We start from the raw sequence: 21,293 nt of genomic DNA, 5'->3' as shown, positions 1-21,293 counted from the left end.
TTGAGTCCAGCGACTTGCATGGTAAGTGGCTTCAAGTGGTGAAGCGTTTTTATAAAAATATAATTGATATGAATTATTGTTAGTACTGAATAGTGGTAGTATATTTCTGTCTCACTCTGTGTGTGTTTGTACATACGTGCATTAATATGCATGCATGGAAAATCAAAGTATGAAAATGGAGCAGATGGATACGTGTGGTAAATTAGTACGAGAGCAGTGGAGCGCAGCCAGGTCAAGTTCTGTGAATGATCCGTTGAACCTAATTTAAAGAGACGCTTGGCCACTCGGAACAAAAATGAAGCAGATGGATATGTGTCTGTCCACTGTAAATTTGGTTTAAATGAAGCTGAAATATCTGAACATCATTTAGTCATTAAAATATAGTTAAAAAAATACAGATCTGAAGCCTGTGTCAGGGAGGCTTTCACCATTATATAGAAGTATTGAGCAGCAGCACTAGATGGAGTTCACAGAGCTGGGCTAAGAGTGATCAGTCAGTGCTAATGTCCCCTCGAGCCAACCATCAAATCTCCTCGTGTTTGGCCCACTGCCTGAGGTCAGCTTCTAATCCAAAAGAGAGATGAACCATGTCAAATTCACGAATCAGGATACTGTAGCGTATCCTCATAACGTCAGGCGCTCAGGCACAAGTATGATGGATATGCGGCAGACTGGACATTGCAAGTAACCTGCTGACCAAACGTATAGCATAAAGTATAATAATTCTAGACTTTTAATTGTACACATTTTATCAAAAATATTTCATGGAATAAATGCTAAGAAATAGAAAAAGGTGGTCTGAGTGTATTATGGGACAGGTTGTTATTGTCATTCCTGCAAACAATGGCGTACCAAGAAGTCACCGACCGCAGGTGACACATAACTCAATATTGTGATTTAAAGTCTTGTAAACTCTTGTGTAGTGCTCCGTATTTAGTGGTGGGGATTATATCATGGATTAATTATAGAGGTAGCATGATAAAGAGGCCCGCGGCACCAAAATAGAAGCGCATGAAGCAGCTGTTAGGAGGAGAGGATGACCACATAGGCTATTGCATGCCAGAACAGAGCAGAACAACACAGAAGAGACACATCAGCTAGTTGACAGTCAACAACACAAGGTCAGTCTCTGCTCGAAATAGAACCCATTTACTAAACAATCCAAAGCATATTCAGCCTTTTGTGTATGCAAACCAGACACGAATGGATCAGAGCAAAGTGCATTTTATGATATTTTCATGCACCAACGCTCAAAAGGATGGTGTTGGCGTTATTGGAAACGCTGCTGTCAGTAATGTCGATGTTGGTTTTAACAATGATTAGGTGTGACATGGGAGCTGTCAGCTAACTCACCATTACAAGAGGGGCCAGGCCAACAAAGTCTCTCTGAGTAGTATAGATCCTCATGGCTCCTTCAGTCTTGGCTACAGTTGTGGACTCAGATGGTAGTTCCAGCCTCCATATGATCACCTGACTGTCGAGAGGACTGCTCAGCTCCTCCACCTCAAAGTCCATCTGAAGCACCTCCAGCAGACTGCTCTCAAGCCTGAATGGGAAGCAGGAGGAGTATCAAGCATCAGATATGCAAACCCTGCATTCATTCATACCAGTCTACATATTTTGTGGTTTCCTAAAGTTGATATGGAAATGCAAATCATCAAAACAACACACTGTGAAATAGATGTTACTGCAGCTCTCCATTGTCGTATTATGTTATCATCATTCAGTGGAAGAAGTGCCACATTTGTGTTTTGAATGTGTGAGAGATCTAATTTTCTCAACTTCTTGGTAATGCAAATTAGCAACAGAAAGAGAGAATCTTTCCATCACAGCCAGCCACTGATACTTGATAGGATTATTTCACCATTGGGGTTTGCAATTATCTCGGCACACGTTAAATTCCTTTTGAGATAAATGTCTGAAGAAAGGTGCAGTGATTATACCGCAGTGTATCCTGCACCTCAGCCCGTGGCTCATTGCTCTCAGTGCAGACAAATCTATGTGATCATATGTGAAAATGGATAACTGAAGGGACACATTATCAGCCTGGATGACCAGAGCCAAACTTTATAATGTTCAATCACTTCAAGCCCTAACCAGAGGTATAGAAATGTGATGTGGTGACATTGCTGCTGCGACATATTGACAGCTCAGAATGCATCAATAACACCTAATTTACTGTATGATGCACATAATGTATGTAATATATAAGCTGCAATGACCTGTAGACCATACACACCTCATGTATACTGTATAATGTCCCTCAGACTGCAATTATTTCATATATATATATATATATATATATATAACTTTTGGGACTATTGAAAGAAACCCAATGAAGCTTGAGACTGGATTTTTAGAGATATCCAGCTCAAAATTCAGGCAAGGGATGTGATCCCAGTAGTTGCGACAAGACCCAATCCTCTTTGTTTAGTGGAGGGCTTTGCATCTGTAGGCATTTTCACAAACTAAATCCAAAAAGAATAGAGCTGAATTTCTCTGTTAACGTGAACGGAATAAAAGGTGATCCGAGGACAGCGGCATCCTGCATACACAACAAAGTATAAGCCTTTGTAACTTCTAATGGCCTCTCAGTGATGCCAAAGAGAACAGAGTGTCCTAGCTATGGATTCAATTTTCTCCTGTGGCCCAAGTTAGTATCCTGAGTTTTATTTCTTGGCACTGTATTGAACTATAGAAAAGATATATTGGTGGACAAAAACACAATAAGCATGCACATACCCACATAGACATTATCAGACCCGCTGCATCTGCGTGTATATGTTATAAATATCTGTGTCAGGGCTGTGCAGACACACAGTAAGTCCTGTTTAAAGCGTGAAAACAACCTCTAAAGGGTTACATACCAGCCGCCTTTCTGTTTTAAAAGCAACAACAATTGGAGGAACTGCAAATCATATTTTGTTAATCCTCCATTAAGTTCCAAAGTCAACAACAAAGTACAAAAAAAGCCCTCTCTGAATCCACTCAGGGCTCCATTATATGTTCCCTTATTAAGGGCAAGACGGAGATTTAGTGTAATTGAATAATCTTAGCATATTGCTCCGAGACCTGAGATTAAAAGATAATAATGGAATTCAAGCATCAAAACAAGATATGCTTGCATCGCATAAGCATGCATATATCCTCTTAAGTATGCATTAACACAGATATCTATAAGATAGAGGATGTTGCCATGTTATTTACGCCCTCAGTCACTCTTGTAAAGCTTGTAGGGGGATGATGCTTCAACAACTTGTTTATGGCGGGCACTCTGTCTGTGAGTAGTTAATATTAAGATCCAAACCAAGCTGCTGTGACAGGATGAAAAAAGCTTTAATGTACAGATACAGCAAATAATTTTAGTGTTCACTAAAGCCAAGACAAAAAGTCAGAGAAATCCCCAGAGTGGTGTGACAGTGCACACACTGCAGGGGTTCTGTTAGCTTCATGACATTTTAGAGAGGATTAGCCAAAATAACTGAGTGAAAGAATATGTTAACCCATAAAGAGGTTGTGATAAACAATGTCATAATCCACGCCAAATGGGGAAAACAACTTAATGAGGTCAAAGCAATAATGACAAGCACATAGAATGTCAGTGTTCTGCCTCGCTTTAAAGTCTATTGCTGTGCGATTTCTAACCAGTCAGTGTCAGACAAACCTACGAGTTTAGATCCAAAAAAGATTCATCCCTGTGATGGGATCAATTCATCTTTTTGATTATATTGAAGCAAAGTTCACTGAGAAATGTTATTGTCTACTTTTATTTGTATTTTTTCCATCCTGGGAAAGTTGGCTGCAGACATTTGCTCTTTACAAGCTATGCCAAACATTTATACACAGATTAGAGCTTTAGTTTTACAAGCATTTTTTTCTAGCTGCTCTAGAGGCACAAATTCATCCAGAGTGAAATATCTATACATATCCAGTCATGGTGCCCAGAGGAAGAATCCTAATGACTTTGGTGTTCTCCTGACTTTGTCTTTACTGCCAGCATGAGGTTGACGTTTGTGGATTTGAGTGAAATGTCTCCACAATGATTGGATGGATGGCCACAAAATTCAGTGAAGATATTTGTGTTTCCTTTAGGATAAATCAAAAGCACTTTCATGATCCCTTAATATTTTTCATCTAACACCATCTTTCATTCAACATTTTAATTTGCCCAACACTCTGGTTTACAACTAAATACTTGGAAAACTTATGACATTAACAGCCTCGGCTGTAGGCCTCCTTTGCATTTCACAAAGTTGTGTTGATTAGCAAATGTTAGCACGCTAATAGTACACTGACATATAATTTACACCGTGCTCTGAAAAAAATGAATGCATAATCCTTGTTATGTTGACTAATTATGACCGAGGAGGTTAACACTCAGTGACAAGACGTCAGTTTATTTACTTCTTTTACCCAAACACAGATGAGGACAGGAAGACTGGTGCAGTTCAATAACGTATTAAAAAAAAGGCACTCAGGCAGTGAGTCCAAAGCCAGGTAGGTAACAGGCAGGTGGGTTACAGATAGCCAGGTAATTAGGTAGGTAGGTAGAGAACAGGTAAAAGGTAAAAAAAAAAAATGTACATATAGCAATGATGATGATCTGACAAAGGAACAATGGAAGTGGACCTGTGCTCTTTTTTTTTTTTACAAAAAAAGTGTCCGTGGGGGCCACACTTATATGACTTAACTCTTAAATTAACTCTGCTCACTTCAATGTGCAATGAATTGTACTCAACTGTAAATGAAAGGACAGCTGAGATAAGCTGCTTGTTGGGGAAAGGATGTATACCTGTTTAATGAGGTTATAGTGAAGCACTTCTTAGAAGCCCAATGAGTTGGATCAGACCAGCCTGCAGATGCTTTTCTAAATAGTTTTAGTGTTATGTTTGAAAATGGCTCACCACGGAATTGCTACAACAACCTTCCCTGCTTGCAGTGTTTAGGTCATAGGTACTGTATACTAGGAATGCATGAATGTGTACAGCTGGTAAATGTTTTGAAATGATTAAAGCTTTGAGATTACAGACGAGAAGTGGACAATAAAGGGGGAAAAGTAATAGCTGTTTACAAGGGGCAGCTTTACAGGAGAACGTGCAGCCAACCTGTGCTTAGAGAGTATAAGAGATGTCCTCCAAGGACACAGCGCAGTGAGCTTCTGCAGTAAGCCGCTGTAAGGCTTGCACGAAACAGATGGTTTGTCTTTTACTCCACAGGTGCAGAGACAAATACGGATATTCTTTGCAGGACATGCTTTACAGTAGTGCCACTTTCATCAGCTAGAGTCTCTGGCAACCAACAGTACTAGTAAAATTCCCTTTGAAGTGTTATTTGTCCATTCAAACCATAGCAATTAAATCCTATAAATATGGTCACGATGAGATACAGAGGCAACAAAATAGACACATACTGGCATACAGAGTAATGTGAAGAGAACAGACTTGCCTTTTCCCAGGTATGGGAGCTTTCCTCTGACAAATAACAGCGATGGCTCCATCTGCACCCATATCCAGAGTGATGTCCCACAGTAAAGAATTACTGGGTGTCGCGGTTCGAAAGGTCACACCTTTCTTTACTGTCGCTCTGTGGAAAATCAAAAACGAAAAGGTCAAGAATGTGGTAAATGTGAAATGTCCTATATTAACAACCAATGGAATGGCAATTAATGTTTATTTTTCTAAAGTGTAGGTGAACGTGAACAACTCACCAAACATATTTATACACTTTTTTCCAATATTATTTTTTTTCATACCTTTTGGAATTTGCTTGTGACAATTTTTGATGATAGATTGTTCCCACTCAGTATGGTATAGTAGATTTAAAAATGTGGTTTCCTCACACAGAATATATTTCATTTATACATTCAGACTACCTGTTCAGGTTATCACAATAAAACCAGGATTTCTATAACAAAAAGGCAGCCTCATATATTTGATAATACACAAGTGATGAAACTGAATATCCGCAAAACTTAGAGGAGAAATCAATCACATAAAAACATTGATTTACTACCACCCCCTTAACCACCCTCATCACTACGTGCATTTAAATCAGCAAATAAAACATTGTTCTTTCTGTTCATCCCCACGTGTGCTCATTATTCAAACTGTACTGATGGATCATTCCATTTCTTGGCCTCAAATTTTTAAATGATAAGCATTATGCAACTAAACATGTACACCTTCCCTGTGGGCTTCTGCAGCATAAGCATCTTGCAGTAGGTCAAATGTTAATGAGATATTCTTCAACAAGAATTGTAATGAAGTTAGGCTAAGGGAAGCACACATGCAAAGATACAGTCCTCTGCTGCAACAATACCTATAATTAATATGGCGAACTGTTCTCACTTAGAATTGCTTCTCTGTGAAACTCAACGCTCTGGAATACTCAAACAGATCAGACAAGTTGTCTCGGATATTTCAGAACAAAAACCTTGCGTAATTCTTTGGTTTTCATCCGCATGCATAGCTGTGTGGCTTATCTCTGAATCTTTGAGATAAACACAAAGTTTTGAGCGCATTATGAGTCTCTGAGGAGGTGTAATCTATGATGGGAGCAACAGCAATCTGAGCACTTGTCCCGCTTTGGGCTGAGGGTTTTCACCTTGAAAAGAAGAGGAAGCATTGCTCCCTGTTCAGCACAATGAAACAAATCAGTCTACCAACATGCATTAACTCCTAATTGAAATATATGAGATTAACACTTAACGGATTTGCGGTAAGTTTTGTGTGCACATTTGCATGTGCCTGTATGTGTGAACCCTCCTGAAATCCAGCATGTAATCTGGAAGGAAGGTCTCAAGTGGCCACTGATCTCAGCATGGGCCACTATGTCTGACACGACCCGCTGCTGTAAGAGGAGTGCAAGATAGAAAGGTCTGCCCTTTTTTACTTTGTCTCTTTGTCAGAAAGAATGGATTTGGCTCATCTTGTGGCATTTTGTGAAGCCGCTTAAAGTTAAAATGGACAAAGAGCTCACAGGTTAAAGATCACAATCATAAAGGGATGACCGAGAATTGTCTTTTTCAATAGTGGTTTTAATCTCGTGCAATGGCGACCCCGGTGACAGCTGGTTTGAATTCCAGCTGCTCACAACAGCAGCTGATTTATCTATTAATTCAGGTTCAACCGGGAGCAGTAGGCTAAAAGGTGGAATCATCTGGTGCTGGGAAATAAAGTCCTGCAAGTCTTCTGGTCATTATTGTAAACAGCTAAATGCCACCGTTTTAAGGTCAGTGGACACGTAATAGCCAAAAAAGTAGGTAGTTGTGTCGAAGCATCTAAACTCTTACTCTCTGCCAACAGAGGTTGTTGCAGCAGACATGTCTCTGGAAACACACTGAACTTACAAAATGAGAATTCCAACTCTGACTTGGAGCATTTCTCATCAAAGAAAAAGGAGCCAAAAAGTGTAGGTGCTGCATGGTCTCTGTGTTGGTATAGTGAATGAAACTAGCTTCTCTGTGTACTGTGCAACAGGGTGAATGACAGTAGCGAACACAAAGGGGTGGTCAATCCGTTGTTATCAGTCTGAAGGTTCCCAATAGGCAGCAGAGCCAACAACACGGGCTAAATGGGTAAAGAGAAATACATGCAGTGTTGATCTAAAAAGGCTTTATGACTTTCGGGTTAGGAAAGATGAAAGATGAGGTGATAACAAGAAGAAGGAGGTTGCACTCTGTTATTCATGTTAATGCAGAATGAAAGCAGTAACAGAATGACACGTGTTCATTATTTCTGTTTCTACAATCACTTTTCAAATTGACTTCTGCCACACAATATGAAGTCTCAGGTGAAAAATTCAGTTTATGATTTTGACTGTTACAATTTGTAAGCACCCACTTTGGGAACCACTGGTCTACAGCCATGAAGCACCGCAGCTTTAAGCTTAATACAAACATGCTAACATGCACAAAATGACAATGCTAACATGCTGATGTTTGGCAATAATGTTATCTGGTGTAAACCATCCTTAGCGTGTATGCATGTTAACATTTGCTAACTAGCACTTAACCCTCCTGTTATGTTCGTTTTTTAGGTACAGCCATGATGTTCGTGGGTCAAATTGACCTGGTGCATGTTTAATCATCCAAAAGTGGTCAGAAACCAAAAAATCCTAATAATTATAGTTTGTACCTCATCACCAACTCCCTTACTAACAATTCAATCAGTATTTAGTGGAATGGAGTTATACACCCCTCCATAGATCATAGTTCAATTAGGATAACCCACTCATTTTCATGAAAAATACATGTTTTACAATTTTTTAGGTACTTTGGAAAAACCTAGATATAAATTGCATTAGTCTACCATAACGTGTATTTATTTCAAATTTTTTTGCACATTTTGAAACTTTCTTTTTTTCATGGGGTGATGTATATAAATAGAGATGAGTCACCTCTTTTGTTCAGGGTCATATTGACCCGCTCCCTCAAAATCAAGCCAAATGAATACAAAAGGATTTGTTTTGAAAGTAAACTTCATTTATGTTCATTTATAGTGTTAAGAAACAGAAATTTACAAAAATTAACAAGAGATGAGCACAATGAACGAGGTGTGTGTGTGTGTGTGTGTGATTGTGTTTCCTCATTTCCTCATCTGATGGTTCATAATCAGTACCATTATAATCTGAATTGACCTCAAGATGGTCTTCATCTTCAGACACATCCTCCTCTATTTCACTGTCGTGATCAAGGATGTGCTCTAGAGCCTCCAGAGCCTCATCCTTTGTTTCTGTTGCTCATGTTGTCCTACAGTATTCTGCTGTGTTGTATGCATCTGCAGAGTGTAATGTTGGTAGGACTCTCAAGCAACCCTCCCCTGCTAAGTGTGGGTGGAGTTTATAAAAGGTTCCTGTCAAAATAGTATCTGTATTTCTCGCACAGGTGGGGTAGTGAGAAAGAGTGTGTGTGTGTGTGTGTGTGTGTGTGTGTGTGTGTGTGTGTGTGTGTGTGTGTGTGTGTGTGTGTGTGAGAAATGGGGTGAAACATGGTGGGAGGGAGTAAGAAATACTTTGTCTCACGTTTTCAAAGAAAGAAATGGTCTAAACTTGACACTTTTGACCCCTTATAGCCTCCATTTTCACTGCCGGGTCAAATTGACCCGAACATCATCTCTGTTATAGAAACCTGCAGGGGGTTGTTGCAAATGCATGAATTTTTTTATTTATTTTTTTAAACGTTGATTACACTAAATAAGACAAGCAGAAGAAGTTTCATACAGAAAAAATACTTTAAACTAGTTTTTCTAGATTTTCAAAGTTTGAAAATCTAGAAAAAATTCCGGGTCAATTTGACCCGGAACATAACAAGTGGGTTAAATACCAAATACAGCTGAGGCTGATGGGAATGTCATGGGTTTTGCATAAACCAAAAATATTGCATTATTATTGGGTTATCATTGGAATATTATTATTTGGTTATTACAGATCATCCTGATTTTATGGCATCGCATCCAATCAGTTGTTACACCTAAACCCACAAATGTAAACTTCATGGTGGCGCTAGAGGAAAAGCCATAGGATCACTAGAGTAAATGAGGATGCATCCTCTGGAAACCATGAATGTCTCTACCACATTTCATTACAATCTATACGGTATTTTTTTATTTATTTCAGTCAGGAGCCATGGGATAGCATAATGTCATTGACATGTAAAGCATTACACAGTTCTCAAAGCATTGCAGTATGATTTTCTTGACATAGTGCTGCCTTCACCAACTTGCATTTCCCCTTTCTTTAAAGAATTACACCACGAATGCTGACTGTAGAGAATTGTAAGTGCAATGTAATCTGGGCATAATCAATGAGGTAAGCAGGATGGCATGCAGTGTATTAATGAGAAAACAAGTAATGACTTCTGAATAACTTGTCCTGCTGTGATGAAACACCTCTGTGTATTGAGCTGCATGGAGCAGAGTTTAACTAATAAAAAGTGGCAGTAACAAGAAGACTTATCTCAAGCTTCTCTCTCTCACTCTCTCTCTCTCTCTCTCTCTCTCTCTCTCTCTCTCTCTCTCTCTCTCTCTCTCTCTCTCTCAGCCCACCTTGTGTAAAAAACAACAAGCCCTGCGATTGGAAGAGGCGTTTTTCTTCTGAGTGGTTGGTAGTGGGGACCAGTGTCCATGGCTTTGGAGGAGGCAGCAGGCAAGGGGAGGCACCAGGGCAGAGAAGATGGATGGCTTTGGAGACTGAAGCTGACAGTGTGTGAGAAAAGCAGCTCTCAGGTACTGCACCTGCCATCCATCTCACTTCTGACCAGACAAGGCATGAGTGGCAGTATTCGTTCACCTTTTACATACTCTTCATTCACTCACACACACATGCTTGCATGTAAAAATGCAACTCCACACACGCAAACTGGTCACAGAGCCATGGCTAACAAAGGAAAGTAAACATTGACAAAATTCAAAAAAGCTAATAAATAATAAAGTAAAACAGAGACTGAACCTGATCAAAGACCTACGAGATGGATTGTATTCTCTGTGTGAGCTACTCAGCCTGGCCCAGATGCATTTCAGCACTCGCTATCGAAATGCTACAGTACATAGGCTTTGTAATTGCTTCACCAATATAATTTGTGTCACCGTCTTTGGCTTTGTGGATGCATCACTGCGGGGCCGCGGCACTACCGGTGAAACAGATGCAATCTTTAATTATGCAGGAAAATGTACCCCGTTTAGCCAGTCTGATGACCAGCCACCGGCAACGTGCTTATCGGACTTATGGAGCAGTTTAGTGAGTTGGGGAGACGTTCATGCCAACATGCCTGCCAGATGGCGGGCACCACAGCACTAAAAATGGATGTGAAAGTCCTATTTGTCACACAGATGAATGATTAGGCTCCCTAGTTGAAGAGCTCACTGACACGGTGTCCTGTTAACACAGAAGTTTTGGTTTATTTATTGCCACACTGCTGTCTTTAAATAAAACCCACAGAACAAGACAAACTATTGTGCTTCATCGCTGACTTTTAATAGCTGTTCAGAAGAAAACTAAAAGGAAAATTATAAACACATACTTCTTGCCAGTCAACTTCCTGAGCAAACACTAAAGGGATCACCTAATTACCAAACGCATGGGTATGTGATTGCAATACTTTATCAATGACCTTTATCAAACTCTCACAGAAAATGAAAGGGTTCATTTCACAGGAACGGACAGGTGTGGCTTTTCGATTTCTCAATCGACCTCAAATTTGTACGTCCCTTGACTCCAGCTATAGACATCAATAACAGGTTTATCATGCTGATGAGAGAATATTAAGCAAAGCTTAATGGGACATTCAGACAGTGATAAAGCACACAGACAGCTGTTGAGGACCGGATGCACAGGGCTTGTTAATGTGCTGATAGGCTAGGGGAGGGTAGCACTGCGTTACTGAATATATGAGTGAGGAGAACAGTGAGTGTATTTTTCCATGCAAAAAATTGGATGCAAAAAATATATATATATATAAGATTTCAGAGTTTAGTCACCAATACATTCTACAAAGACACAACAGACCGTCACACAACTTTAATTACTACAAAGCTTCCTAACAAGATCGCCAATATTCAAGCCAAATGACAGCTGAGAGGAGAGGAGAGAAGAGGAAAGAAGATGCTATCTTTCTGCTATCTGCTTTTTGTTCAGAAACATGTTTGACTGAGTAAATGAATTAAAGAAGCAATGATTAAAAGTGGCAGAATGAAGAGCAGAAATCAGGATTTATTTTTTGGCTTCACTGGTAGAGAGAGAACAAAAGGGAACCCAGCTAAATAATTAAAATACATTGTCTAACCCTATAAAAATACATTCAAAGGTGTGTAATTCCCAGTTCTCAGATTCTCCTGGAAATCCAGACAACTCATAAAACGGATGAAACACCTTCAGCATTAAGTTTCTTTGTTTCATTTTGCTACACCAGAAAAAAACTGAACGACCTGAGAGAAAAGTTGAAGGACTACTGCAGACTCAACTCTGAAACCTGTAAGCACAAGTCCATCCATGCACAGCTGTTACCTCAATCAATATTTACCTATTCAAGCATTCACAATTGATCTGACTAAGTGACTGTCTAAGTGAATGAATACAGGACCAGGTGAAAAGGGAATTAATAATCCATGACTGTCCCCTTCCCGGCTCACCTCCACTGAAGCATGTACTGTATTTGCAAGTCAAAACGGAAGTAACTCTTAAATTATTTAGTTTCCAGGAAGTATTGATTGTGTACCACAGTGTTTTTCAATCTACAGGGAAAGGCTGTAACTATTTTCCAGGAACTAATACACTTTAAGACAAGCTGCCTTCAAGGACTTTCCTGTTGAACCAGTTCTTAAATCAGGACACTGAACTGGACATCATCCAACAAACTGCAAACAGCAACAGAGATTATCAATCATAACATTATGTGAAACCACATATGATGGAAGGATTTATGACATACTTTACTGATGATCGAAATCTACACACAAACCAAATGAATAACCGAGACAACGTATTTCATTCCTCCCGACAGTCCATTATTCACAGGCTTGGAGTAAAGCAGATAGTGTCTAGAATAATAATAAAACAGTCTCTAATCAAGTTAGCGTAAATCTCCACTTGTCTGCTCTGACAGCTAACCTCGACAAATCTAGCTATGCTGCAACGCGATTCTGTTTGAACTCCGCCTGGATGATGATAATAAAAGGCATTAGGCCGCGGATGACCATGAAAACCAACAATGAAGCAGTGAGAGGGAAATCGAGGCATTTAATTCACATCCAGTTTTGAGGTGCCAATCTCCCATGTTGCATCATTTCACCTTGAAAAAAGAAGTAAAAAACTGGCATCTTGAGAGAAAGCCATGAGAACAGACTGAGTCTTGTTTTTTGTATTTTTTTTCTTTAGAGGATAAAAAGTCAAGTGGTTGAGGCATTCATTTTCGGGATATATGCGAGTACATTTATTTAAGATCTTTATACAATTAGCTTCTATTACTAAGGAGGTCACAGAGACCTCCAGAGGAAATTCTGCTGCTTTGAGATGGGACTACAAAAGCTCTCTTCTCCAGTCAAATAGGAACATTTTGCATTGCAAAATGAGAACAGAGCCTTAAATTAAATTGAGATATACTGGTAATCCCCAGGATCTTCATACATTCAGTAGCAGTGCCTTGAATTACCACAGATCCCGGGCATACCCTTTAAAGCAGAGCAGTAATGAGTCACAAGCTTACACGTGATCTTATTTGATCCATGTCAACCTTGATGACTACCACTCTTGAAGCAGCCCTTAATGTCATCTGGCTGTGCACTCAAACTCAAATAATCTCCAGTTCTCTGAAAGACGGTTAACCTCTTATCGTATGCCATAATCCATGCTAAATCTGATTTCCTCCAATATACCTCATTTTTGATGGCACAGGATTTGCCCAAGTAGTAGATAAGAGGAACAATACTATTAGTGACCGATTCCCCGCATTGAATTCTTATTAACCAATTCATTTGGACTACATTGAAATTGCAGAGCCCTCTGAAGCGATGGCAGTATTTCACCTCAGTGTATTGCAATGGATCTTTACAATATAGTCTCTCAAACTGTGAGGCAACAGAAGACAGTCTTACCTGAGAGTGAAGTTAGTCAGCTGAGCAGAGCTCGCCATGAGTATGTAGAAGGTGGCGATATCAGTCTTCTTCAGCGGTTTGGAGGATGTCCGTATGACAATGGCATTGCCGAGCTTGAGCCGAGAAAGTGTTGCCATTCCTTTAGGCACCTGCAGAAGACGCACGCTGCCAATCCTCTGCATGGGCGTGACAGGAACAAACTCTGCAGCCTGCTGCTGTGAGCCACCCCAACGACTTCCATCAACAGAATTACACTTCCCATCGACTTTGGGTTGCGCCTGGTAGTACAGCTCCACAGGGTTCCCGGTGGTTGGGTCCTGCCTCTCCCTGCTGGTGCCCTCTGACCCCGGAGCAAACCATCCAAGTGCAGGAGCCAGCTCAGCCATGCAGGTTCCTCTGTCGCCTCCCATGGCACAGGAACCCCTCACCTCTTGGGTCTGCCAGAAAGCGTACACTGTCACACACGGTAGCTCATCCACAGTTCCTTCTCCCCTGCCCCAGTCCCTCCCTGCAACATAGAAGAGCACCCGGACTTTGGGCTTGGATGAGAAAACCCGAGGCGTCAGCACAAAGGTCTGGATTTTCCAGTTAAAGGTAAAGACCTCTGGAGTGTTGAAAAGCTGAACAGACTGGACCAGATCTAGAGGCACAAGCTTCTCTGTGGACATAGTGCTGTAGCTGGCGTTGACAGCTGGCTGCCGGCTGGCTCTTAAGATAACAAAGGGCTGTGTGTGACTCTGCATGCTGGAGTTCCTCATGAAGTCCTGCCCAGCCTCCTTCAGGAAGAAGTAGTCAGCATCTCGCACCTCGTAGTTGACCGGCAGGAAGACAGGGAAAGGCACTGGGCTCTTACTGTCAGTCAGCTCTTTACTACTCAAATCTGTAAGGTAAAATAGAAAAGGATAGGCTGGTTAAAAGCCATGGGAATATCTCATAATTCCATATTTCTAAGCAACTAATTTTACTTGAAACAAAAACATTACTAAGATATTGAGTTTGCTACATTTGAAAATAAAGTACTGTGGAAAAATACCAGGGACACTTGAGCACAAAAAGTCAGCCAAGGCCAACCGATCAACTGAGTGGGGCATCAATGTATTACACTAAAAGGACTCTGAGCTTAACCTTAAAATTCATGCAACAGAGCACATAGGTGAAATAATGTGAATTATAGCAAGGGAAGCTTAAGAGTGTTTTAGTTTCTGAGGCTGGGACAGAGTAGTTGAACTCTGTGACTTTGCCTAAAAGACTGTACAGAAAGAATTGGTGTGAGGAGGCCTCCCCAGGGATATCAATATCTCCTTTGAAACCTCCTCTTGGCTTAGGAAAAACTGCAACACCCTTCCCAGAGCATCTCTAAATAATAATATAACGGTGTTACATCGGTGAAACTTGTTTATTCGTGTACCTCAATTTAAATTTAAATTCCTTCATGGAACTTCTAATGTGCACCACAATTTACACATTATTAAAACCCTGGTAGGGAGAATTGTAGTCCTCTGCATATTGTAAAGTGCGCCTTAATGAACAGGAAGCAAGTGTATGTTGTCTTTTAGACGTAACTATTTATCAAACTATTAATTGCCTTTGCAAAGGGCAGCGGAAATAATACAGTATAAGTACTATAAGTTTTGAATTCAAAAAAATAAAAGACCCCCTTTTCAGCTTAAAGAAAAATTACAATACCCATTTTTTGAACCCCTAATCATTTTTGTACAGTCCTTAAATAATAATACCCAGGTACCTAATCATTTCACAGAAAGATAATATACTAAAGGTGATAAATTCCTTCCTATAGAATTTACTTTTCAAAACCTGTTTACTGATATGGAGTGTCAAGTGATTCAAGCTTAAAATTGACTTTAAAAATATTGCCTGTCCCCTTACATTGCCCCAGTTTCACCTCTCTCATGGATGATCAGCTTGGGGAGGAAAGGTGGATCTGATAAATTTGGCACAAGGTTGAAATCAGCCATCCAAAACTGGGATTAAAATGGCTTTTTCAGATTGTCAGCATGCTGTGAATACCCAGCAGATCCTCCATGAAACAAACAACAACAACAAAAAACAAGCATGGTGGAGCATCACCACGAGAAGTAAAATATCAGATTCTAATAAAACTATTAGGCTGACTAAAACTGAGATATATCTGAAAATGTATCTGTGTATCATTCAGTAAGATGTGTTTTTCGCATCGGTTGTTTTGTGTTGGACAGTAAACCGTACAATGATCACAAGGATTACTGGCTGCCTGTTGTGCATAGATGGACCTTTTTATATGAGTGAGTAAAAACAAACCAACAGCATAAATATGTTCTGATCTGGTTTAAAAGCTTATTGGTAAGTGTTTGTCATAGTGGACATGAGCAGAGTTCACCCGGCCATCATTAAACGTCCATTTTGATAGAATTATGAAGATTATAGCCGCTGACCTGAGAGTGCACTTTTTATCTGGTAGCTAATTGCCCTACTTGGTGAATTAAGGACAAAAACACTGGTGTTTACTTTGCAGATTATAACGAAATGGATGGAGCTGCATTAGCATGGTGGAAAAACAGCTTCAGCAGCATCTAAGACAAAAACAAATTATTATCATACTGCTATACCAAAGCTAACAATGTCTATCAAAAGGGATCATGTTGAGATCTATAGACTTGCAGCAGTTGCATTTGTGAGCTTGTGACAAAAGTTGCCAGATAGAGGGTTGTCATCATTGAATTATTTTTGGTTATTTATCCGACAAGGACAGTTTGAAGCTCTTCTTTGTTAATATCTGTCATCATGTCCCTCATGGTTGCTGGCCTCTGACGGGTCTGTCTAACATGGCCTCTTCTGCTTTTGATCCTCACTCATCCACCCTGGCAACGAGACTGTCATAATGGTCTGACAGTTCACACAGCAACTACTATACTGTATGTGTCAAAATCATGTCACCCAGCAGCGAGACAACAGCATCTCTCTCTCTCTCTCTCACTCTCTCTCCTCCACATACAGACAAGAGTGACAGTCATGTTCGGCGAGTGGGCGACGATGAGGCAGGGACTGGAGCCGGGAACGTGGCTGTCCTGGCTTGGCCTACCAGTGGCCACAGTGACAGATGTGCTGTTTAATACCAGAGCTGGCAGCAGCTCCGGCTGGAGTGAATATAAACTGGCTCACTGTCTCCTGGAGGGAGGATGCACCACCAATGTGCCAACAAACTACTTCACATGCAAGCTCATCCCTTTACAGTTGGGTTTGATGGGTCATCTGTGCTCTCCTTGTTATTTCACATGCTTTTTCCTGTCAGAAAACTAAAAGGAGACCATCTAAAACTAAAGCACACAAAGCACGCATCTACTTGGTAGCAGACTTTTCAGGCACTCCTTTTTTTTATCATTCATGACAGGTAAGAGATGCATCCTTCTCCTTTGCCAAAATTTGGGATATTTAACAAGTAGTCAGTGTAAGCAAAACTGTACTTCTATGGTCCTCTCATCATGATAAGAATCCTGCCCTTAACTGATAAACATGAGAGCAAATCCGCTGCACCAGCTGTTCCAGCCTCTCAAATCACTCATTTTGAAGACCCTGAGCTCCTCTTCCTCCTTGGCTGAGTCAGAAAGCATCAGTGTTGCCACGCAGATGCTACAACAGCCTCTAAAAGCCACCTCTCCAAGACTGCTCATTTCCACTGCCTTGTGTTGTTTGCTTTATTTTATATTTTTCTGCAGTATGTAGGTTAAGTGCTTTCTAGGGGGGGATGGGGGGGCAGAAGATTCCCTTCATGCCAGGGTTCAAGTCATATGTTGTAGATCAAATCTTTGTTCATCCATCTCTGTGTCCAAATGAAAATGCTCCCTGTAGGAAATTACATTTTGGAGTTGTTCATTTGAAACTATCTCTACTGTTCCTTTGAGTGATTGCAGAGAATCAACCTCAAGCACGAATTGTCTTTCGAAATGAATATGTGACTTCATGATTGCAACATTCCTCAGTTGTTCTGTTTTTAGCTTGGCCACATGTATGAAGCAAACAGTGCAATAAGGGCTTTACTGCCATGCATTAAAATGGATACGGAAAGTAAACACAGAACTTTACTTTGAAAAGGGTAGTATGGTAGCTGAAATTTGTTCTGTGGCGAATGGGAATTAAGACTTTCAAAATAATGTTCCTCATCACCAGTTTTAATAAAAAACACTTGTATCTAATGAGCTACATTTTGCCCTGCAGTTTGTCTCAAGGCTGTATATTAATATATTTTCATAGTCAGCTAACTTCTTTTCAGGTCTTTAAGCATTATTTCTCTAATCGTAATCAATCTTCATATTATTCTATTATAATGCTGAGGAATCACTGTGAATTCTAATGTGCAGTAATGACTTTTACCATATGTGCAAAACAGCTTGCAGAAGTGAGTCTACTCCCAATAGCATTTCAGAGGACAACAATGGATGTCTGTATTTTAATATGTAATTGAGAGATTCAAAGTTTAAAGTTTTTTGCTTTCATGCTGGCTGTTAAAGGTTTTTGATCAAATTGTTATGTTAGTGTTATGGGTCACATATCTAGCAATACACTGATGATGAATACTTTAAAATAAGAAAATGTTGGCAAGGGCCGGATGCTTATAACATAAATTAAGCACCTGTAGGAGACAACATCCTTACAACTGATGTTAGCACTTTGTGTTTTTATCTTTTGACTGGCTGACCTTTCCAATACATCTACCTTTAATAAAGCCCCAAAAAGTCTCATTAGGAGCAGACAGCTTGCTGATAAATAGGTCCTTAAACACAAAGGTGTGAGTCTTTTGTGAGACATTTAGACACTTAGCAGTCACCTTGGGAGGTAAACAGCATCTCACAGGAGAAGAAAGGTAATCTGTTAGTACTCCTGGGATTTAAAAAAAAGAGTATCACACAGCATTGTGGTTAATTATCAAAGGTCATTGAAAAAGTGAGAACAACTGTGATCCAAAAAGGTCTGGAAGACACACTGTGTGTTAGAAACATAAGCAGTACAATGTGGTGGCTGCTACAGGCGCCTAATATAATAGTGATCCCAATTAAATGAAAAGCCACAAAGATTCACTTAAGTAGTTGAACTTGTGCTGTCAAATGTCAAGGTTGTGACAATGAGCATGATGCATTAACAGAAAATTATGAAATATAGTGTTCAAAACTGTTCTGTCTTACTTTATTTATGTTCTGCGGTCAAGGCTCTCTTGCTGATTTGTTGTTGTGCCATTTATTTTATGTCATGAAAGTGAATTATGTGCTGACAAAAGTGAAGCTGCAAAACAGGTCTGCTATTACGCAAAACAAAAGTTAGACGACAACACTTCTTATCAGTCAGATCTCGTGGTCTAAAATACTCTTTACATTCTCTTCTGACATTAAGTGCTTGTCTATAAAACATACACAATGCTGCTCTGATCATATAGCATGTAATGCTCCGAGGGCCTGGGGAGTGAGAGGGTGGAGAAGACAGGCAGACAGACGAGGAGAGAGGGGAGGCAAAAGCTTTTGCAGTGATTGGTAAGGATTGTTATGCCCAATGAGACTCTTCAAGCTGCTTTAAAAATAATCTTATTTATCACAATTTCTCCATTTTTGTCATCCTCGTATCTACATTTATCAGCCACCAACATTACTTGGAAATAGTAATGTATTAACAGTTATAGACTTATAGTATCAAAGTTGGGAATTTAGATTGTCTGCTTATTGTTTGCCGTGTAAAAATTGGATAACCCAGTTTTCTAACGGACATCCATAAGGGAAAGCAAAGTACTAAGCTATAAGGCATGGCTCAAGTTGTAATATAAACCCACCCATCAAGTATTTTACTCCAATTTACACCGATTTCCTTAATAAATGTTTAATATCCCACTCACTGCTGTCACACCCCTTTGCCACAATATATACATGCTCTGTTTGGCTCACTAGAAAGCTGTTTCACTGTGGAGTAAGATGTAAGTCTGAGGCACAAATTAGGACATTTATATATAATTTACACATCTAGGAAAGACTGTTTTACTGTTGGCATGACATTTCTCAGAGAAGGCCCACTCCTCATCGGTAACATTTGCACAGGATTGACACTTCAGTCTACTAACTCACTGTTTTTTAGCTGAATCAGTAAATACAGTGCATACACGGTATGAGTGCTTAAACAGTGATAGTCGCATAAAGCTTCAGGTAAAATAATTTCACTTTGGCAGCAGACGCTGGTTTGTACTTATCCCCAGTGGACAGTTTAGATTTAAACACACCACAGCACGCAAACAATTACCTCCAGGTCACTTACCTTGTGTGAGAACTGCTGTAATAGTTGCAAAGAATATCTGTAAGATCCTCCTGCTCTGGTAGTTAAAGCTCATTTTGACACCCTGTGCGGCTCGCTGTTCCAGGCAAGTTCCCAGTATCCGTGGTTTGGTCTCGTTTCAGCAGCGCATGGAGCGAATCTCTTCATCCATTCCTGCAGTTCGCGCAATTAACATAATCGCAACTGTGAGAGCACAAATTGTAGTGAAGTCCGTGCTGCAGGTGACAGCGCATCGAGATCCGTTCATCGGCAGGTCCCCGGTTGTGCGTAAAAGTTGTGCGTAACGATCCTGGAGATGTCTCTGCTGAAGACTTCGTGCCCCGGTCAGAAGATGTGGGAGTCTTGAGCTGCGACTGCGTGACGGTAAATGTTCCGTTTGGTTCAATATTACCCCTCGAAGCGAAATAACTCAACAAGTCCTCCGGATTGAGTCGGTCTCCCAGTCTGCGGTGTTAGACGGCTGTTAGCAGATCACTGACTGTCTTGTGCGCAATCCTCAGGGCACTAAACTCATCATCTGTCACTGTTCATCCGCTCAGGAAGCCACGTCCAGTACGCAGCTGGTAGGATTAACCCTGCGTTGGTTTGACTGCCATGTCAGTAGAAATGATCAAGCGTGACATATTTAGTGTCTACTGATAGCCATTATGGAGGACACGCGTTTAGATCTATAGCAGAAACTGTAAGTTACATGGAATCAATCTTTATGGTGTGAAGTTGTTAGAACAAAAATCGAATGAAGGACAAAACAAATGCAAACATCATTAAGAGTATTGTATAAATAAGAGGTCATTGCTTACTGAAATAGATACAGTGCATCAACCATTTAGGGAAGAAAAGTAACTTTAGTAACTTTAGCTTGCAACCACAACTGCATGTACTATATTAATGACACTTTTAATTCAACCAGAACAAATCAGGCTAATCAGGACACAGTTTGCATCACACTTACCTCATTATTACTGTTCATTCAAAATTTAGAGATTTGTAAAAAGGAAATATCTTCTTACATTATAAATACAACCAAACATAAACACTTCTAATAACACACCAGCTTCAATTCCAGTTGAATTTAAATGAATTGTCTGGAGTGGTTGAGAGCATCAGGTGGATTTTTAGTGCCCTCTGATGGTTAAGAGGAGTTTCTATGTCAGTAAAGCAAAGGTGAGTGAGTGACTATTGCTTGCAGCCCAGTTGCATCAGAAATGATTAAGTTTTCAGCTAGTTTTGGCTCATTTTGTTAACAGAGAACCTAATAGACACAGCATTTATATTCATGCATGCATCCACATAATATTTTTATGTGCAAGTGCTGCGTGAAAGAGATGCTAATACTTGTGCAACACTCTGTTATTGCATGTTTCAGGAACAGGGAGCAGATTTCAGTAGGATGAAATACAG

At 40.1% G+C, this 21,293-nt stretch overlaps 1 protein-coding gene across 1 annotated transcript in view; it reads right to left on the bottom strand.

The window, feature by feature from the left end:
- The window catches only part of LOC137866915 (transmembrane protein 132D), a 28,608-nt gene extending 8,569 nt beyond the window's left edge, over positions 1-20,039 (bottom strand). Inside the window, 5 exon segments of the mRNA XM_068703193.1 lie at positions 1,354-1,546; positions 5,446-5,583; positions 13,587-14,466; positions 19,875-20,003; positions 20,006-20,039. Of these exon segments, the coding sequence (XP_068559294.1) occupies positions 1,354-1,546; positions 5,446-5,583; positions 13,587-14,466; positions 19,875-20,003; positions 20,006-20,039 (1,374 nt within the window).
- Positions 20,040-21,293: the final 1,254 nt, after the last annotated feature.

The sequence above is a fragment of the Cebidichthys violaceus genome, unplaced genomic scaffold (genome assembly GCF_023349555.1).
Source record: "Cebidichthys violaceus isolate CVI_PGR_0920_01 unplaced genomic scaffold, fCebVio1.0.p SCAF_9, whole genome shotgun sequence".
NCBI classification, from domain to species: domain Eukaryota; kingdom Metazoa; phylum Chordata; class Actinopteri; order Perciformes; family Stichaeidae; genus Cebidichthys; species Cebidichthys violaceus.
Note: the sequence above shows the minus strand (reverse complement) of the source record. Positions and strands in the feature narration are given on the sequence as shown.